This window comes from Saccostrea cucullata, unplaced genomic scaffold (assembly GCF_032062105.1).
Source record: "Saccostrea cucullata isolate Sc308-1 unplaced genomic scaffold, CSIRO_AGI_Scuc_v1 ctg16407, whole genome shotgun sequence".
Lineage (NCBI taxonomy): Eukaryota > Metazoa > Mollusca > Bivalvia > Ostreida > Ostreidae > Saccostrea > Saccostrea cuccullata.
Genome location: NW_026920967.1, coordinates 1 through 5,668, shown reverse-complemented (window position 1 = coordinate 5,668; position 5,668 = coordinate 1). Strand labels below are relative to the sequence as shown.

General features: G+C 31.7%; 1 protein-coding gene across 1 annotated transcript; it reads right to left on the bottom strand.

Moving 5' to 3' along the window:
• Nucleotides 1–1,836: 1,836 nt before the first annotated feature.
• Nucleotides 1,837–3,256, bottom strand: LOC134258879 (uncharacterized). Its single transcript, XM_062741468.1, has 2 exons — nucleotides 2,931–3,256; nucleotides 1,837–2,448 (listed from the first exon to the last, which is right to left on the bottom strand). The coding sequence occupies exons 1-2, from the start codon at nucleotides 3,156–3,158 to the stop codon at nucleotides 1,837–1,839; spliced, it is 840 nt and encodes a 279-aa protein (XP_062597452.1). The 5' UTR covers nucleotides 3,159–3,256.
• Nucleotides 3,257–5,668: the final 2,412 nt, after the last annotated feature.

Genomic DNA, 5,668 nt, shown 5'->3' with positions numbered 1-5,668 from the left:
CAACGAAACGCATTATGATAAAAATAGAAATACTGATACCAAGAACTATTTTAAAATGTAAATTTTAGACAAACAGACAAAGCAAATTTAGACGTAATTTATTTTATATTGCATAGATGTAATTTTAGCGATTTTTAAAAAGCGCATTAAAGAACCTATTACAAATAAACTGATATTAATAAGTAGCGATATTAAATTTTAGCGATCTTGGCACCCTCGCTAATAACGCCAAAATTAAATCCTCGCTAAAAATTCTACTTATACGGTATAAGAAAATCTTATCACGAACTATTTTAAAGTGACGGACAATGTTCTCGTTTTAACTGACAAACAAAGAGAAGGATATGTCCCATAATAAATATTTCATATAGGAGTTAACTGTAATGACGTACTCTACTGCCTTATTGTGAAATTTTAGCGAACGCAAATTTACGTTTGTCAGTTAAAAACTTTTTTATTTTTAGCCTGTGCCGGCGATTTTAAAATGCACATTATAAATCCTCACGTAATTGAAAATTAATCTTAGCGAGGTATTGCTAAACCATGAAAAATTAAATCCTCGCTAAAAATTCTACTTATACGGCTCAGACCGGAGAGCTACAGTGCCACCCATTAAAAAAACTCTATACATGTATTTATTGGGCACAAAAAAGTGCCTCGGATCCTGTTGATTCTTCCAAATTCTTACCCCGTTCTTTTTTGCAAAAAAAAAAAAGCTAGAATAAAGAATCCTTACTCTAGGACGCAAGTACTCTCGTAGACGACAGACGCATGTGCACCGAATTATCGTTAAAACCAAAATGTTATATAAATAGCCAAATTTTCGAAATATCAGGGGGACTATTACAACAATTATGTGGAATGTTTGGTTGTGGAGAAATTTAATGAATTGTGTTATATTATTCTTATAGAGGTCATACAATTCAATGAGTAAAAAAATATACATGGGTACTTAGATGATAGTATAATAAATATTACATATAGTTGAGAGTGACATAATTGAAAATTTTCACACCAACAAAATCATTGTCAACCTAGCCCGAGGCGCAGCTGAGGTTGACAATGTTTTTTTTGGGGTGCAAATTTTCAATGTTACACTCAACTACACGCAGTATTTTTTTTTAAATATCATACTGAATGTTTTAACTGTGAGTCGTGGTGCGGGTGTCTTCTAGCTACATGTATTCCCACTTTTTAAAAATCTCAATTCCACCTATTCCCACTTGCAAATAACAATAGATGTTTAGATTTAGCTGTATTTTGTACATTTTAAGACAGAAAATAATAAATGCATCTATGAGAAAATATTATTTATTTCGGATTTTTGAAATAATAAAAAAATCTTACAAAAAAAAAGCAACTTAATACCTAAATTTAAGAACATAGTCAATTATTTGTTTACACAAAATTCCACCTATTCCCACATAAAATCTTACATTTTTCTACATGATTTTCAAAAAGTGGGAATAGGTAGAATGAACCGTGGTGCGCGCATAAATTCTGTGCAGTCACTATTTTTTGGATTAACCCCGTTGTTAAGCAATATTGACTGTTGTTACAATGGAAGGCATGGCTTCTTTATTCAGCGAGAACAATGTTATAGTGTTTTTTAACAAATGTTTCTCGACAAATTAGATTCAACTACTTAACAAGAAAGTGCTATATTTCCGGCTGAGTTTTGGTGTACATCGCAAAACTGGATTTGACACGACTTCGATAATATGCCAGACTTTGCAACTTCTTTCATTAAAATTGTTTGTTAAATTGAACATAATTATTATCTTAATTCTTATTTGTTAAAAGAATATGTCAACCATTTAAATCTGTTCTTAAAGCTTATATACTCTTACTGCTACATATGTATAATACTAACTTTCGGCATATGCAAATGAAATCCAGTCCCACGAACTTAAGGATGCGTGGAATCTTTTTGTCTAGAAAGAGAATTATTTTTAAAAGCATGGTTTTCTTCAACTTGTAAGCTTTAAAATCATCCGTCACTCCTTTTTTGCCAAATCTCGGCAAAGCTCTACTGAAAATAAACCGGAAGTGAATGCTGAGGAATCCTAGTATTGCGTATGCTATTCGTGCATTAACGTCAGCAGAATCACGGATTTTCTCGTACGCTTCAGGTCGTGGTACGTTGGCAGTATCGCCGCAATACTGGGCATCAGTAGAGGTTGTATTTAATCGACATCTGGAATCCAATTCCGTCATAATGGACATTTGAGGCAAGAAAACCAAAAGGAGAACAAACAGTACTTCCGATCGGCCGTCCACATAATTCAATGGTTCTTCAAGTTTGTACATATCGAACCCGTTCGCTTTCAGTTGATAGGCTATGTTAACGAATTGAGCGAGAGCTATAAGTGTGCCGATTACTTGCAGGATCATGAATCTCTTCTTCCATACTTCTAAATTTGTATCGCATTCTTTGTTTAGAAACTTCTACAAAATCAAATTTAAAAATTCATAACTAGAGTATTTCTTATTTTTGTATACATATGATTGCAAAGATTTGTTCATTTGTGGAAAATTATTTTTTTTTTGTCATTTGCGATCAAAATAACTTTGTCATTTTTTTTCGTAATACAATAGCTCAGTAAAATACCATATTCAATAAATTGTAACTATTTGAAATTGATATTTCTTAAAGAATAATTTGAATATTCCTCTGCAAATGGCCAGTAATTTTAAACCCGAGGGCTCTATATGATATATAAATAATTCTTCCCTCTCTTTTTGGCAAATATTGGCCTTTGTAAATGTATGAAAGACATATAAGACATTCAAACTTTTGAAGAGAAAAAGATTTTGTTGAACTACCCCTTTTCTTTGTTCTCACAGGCACCCATATTAAAAAGCAACCCATTGTTAAAAGAGAACAAATATTTTCATGTTGGATAACTTTAGGATATATGTATACTTGCCCCAACTGGCATTAATCCATACGAAATCCATCCAGAAAGTAAACTGCCAACTATGAGTAATATATTAAAAACCCGGGTGGCAGTGTAGAATTGCCGAATTCGTGGTTGCGGCGGGTCGGGCTCGGGCTCCTGGACATCCGGGATCTCGGGATTGCCCAGCCTAGCAGACATCCCGATCTCCTGGTCCTTAATATCCGATTCATCATAAATTTCATCTTGACTTGCCATTTTGAGATGTGTGTATTTGAGTTTATAAGCTGAGACTACGCCTATAGAAGGGACCGTTACCTCAACATTAACTTCAAAGGAATGAGTTCAAATGAAGCTTTTTATGAAGAAAGGAGGAAGAAGATGGATTGCGTTGATATTAATTTTGTAATTGATTAATTAATTAATTCAGATATAGATAACTGTTTTAAATTCTACATTATAATCTTTTTTACATTGGATAGCTGTTTTGACCATACTTCCTATATTCAAAATTTAACATGACAGTACTAAAAAGATTGAAAAATTACATTATTTTTTTCAATCAAATAAGGTTTAAAATTATTTTTCCTACCAAATAACAATATAACAGACAGGCAAATATTTTTTTTATTTTCAAGGCATGCTTTTTTGTGCAATTAGAGGGTAAGGAAGCTGCTCTACCACGGAAAACATAAAACCATCGAGATTAAATCCTTAGATTTTTTTTACGAAATGATGAACGATAAAAAATTAAGCTCCGGATGTTCGGCCATTGCCTTGGATCTTTTAAAAAGATACGACGTGATGACAATGTAAATACAACTGTATTTTTACTTAAAAATAAAATTTAGCATATACCATTTTCTACTTAATTCATGTCTATATTTCAATTTTTTACATGACTGTGTTAATAAGTAGCATTAAATAAAGAGTTATGAAAAATCAGTTTAGAATGCTGTGTGGATAAGGATTAAGCTGAGTAACGTTTGTAAAAAAATGATTGTGAAGCGATAGTACAGTGTATTATATTCTCGTTGATTAAAATATTTCTAGAGGAATGTATGTGTCGCCTGCTATGTACATGTTCATGATTCATCGATTAAGATTTTAAAATGTAATGACAATGAGTCATAATACTCGAATATTTAAATTAAATTTTTAAGAGTTTTGTGTCAAGTAAGTTTTCAGTATGTACATTTGTACATAGCTTAAAAAGAAAAAAATCAAACAGAAATGGGGGGACCCTTGTTGCAGTAATTGCTGATATGAAAAAGATACTTTACTGTTCAAAGGTCATATGTAACATATATAAGTGTAAATGACAGGAATCAATATACACTGGCAAGTGCTATCGTCTAAATGAATGAATAAAATCAAAAAAACAAATAAATTGACCCAAACTCTTCTGAATTTTATGAAATGACAGACTGGTGCAAATCACACATAAACCCGACAATGTCGGTTAATTGCAGTACTATTGGAGATAATTTTGACCAATTTACAAACAATCAAAATAATGCTGCGTTTTTAGGCCACGTATGTTTTCTTCAATAATTTTGCCGTTGCGAAGAATATAATGATAAAGTAAACATATTTAAAGCAAAGAGTTATATAAATATGTTGAAGTATAAAAGACAATTTTTTTATAAAGTGTAAAGGTGCACTAATCGAAAAATATTTGGTTTACTGTGTGTATATATTTCGCAATGAATAAACTTGCTAATTTCGAATCGACTCATTGGTTTAACATGCATGCGATCGAATCCTCCGAAAGTCCAAAGGCTTTCACAGCAGATATGAAGATATATATGCTTTCTGGATGCGTACAGTTAAGGTGCGCACTAGAAATATCGACTTTATTTTGTAATTATAAAAGTATTCATGATCGGGATAGAGATTATTTTTAGTACATGATGTATTACTTTTCCCACAATCTAACACAATGATGAATAGTATAACTGATCTAAACAAATATATAAATAATACAAACACATGTATGTTAAAAATGTATAAAACATGAAGCCCGGCAAATTCTATAGGTAGGATCATATGCCTTGGAGAAGTAATCATCCCCTATTGACCTGTCACACCCAATGTATCGATCAAGTCGACGATACTGTATAAAAACAAAGCAGCATTACAAATGATAACGAAACTCACAGCGTAATACATGTCGAACCAACAATAAAATACAATTTACGTTAAATTCAGATAAAAACAGGTGCGCTGATAAATAAGCTCATCAGTGTCCATTCATTTTCATTCCAAAAAATTCTTGGAAAACATGGTTTTCAAGATAAGATAGCTATATATTGTCAATGAGGTACAAGGAGTAGCAGCTTATCCTAGTTAAGTTTTTTTTTTGAGAATTCAGTATTGGTACGGAAGATTAAACACATTATTACTGACTGGAATTTAGAGAAAAAAAAGGCAAAAGAACTTTTCATAATTGAAATTTGATTTTGATTTTGAAAAATATTATTCTTCGAGTGAACTATAGGTTATATTTCCAGAGATATAATTGCAAGAATTCAGGCTGAATACAATAACGTAAAGAAAAATATATTTTAAAATCCTTATAAACGCTTTTATAAAATATTCCCCCTGAAAATTGTTTATGCCAACATGGGTATCGTTAATTGATGTACTTTTGCATATTCACACACATGTAGGTCAAATCGTGTACTGTTCATCGCTTAGCTTTTCTGTGCAGCGGAACAAGTACTATAAATTGACGGCATATTAACATTATTGTAAAATATCCTTGA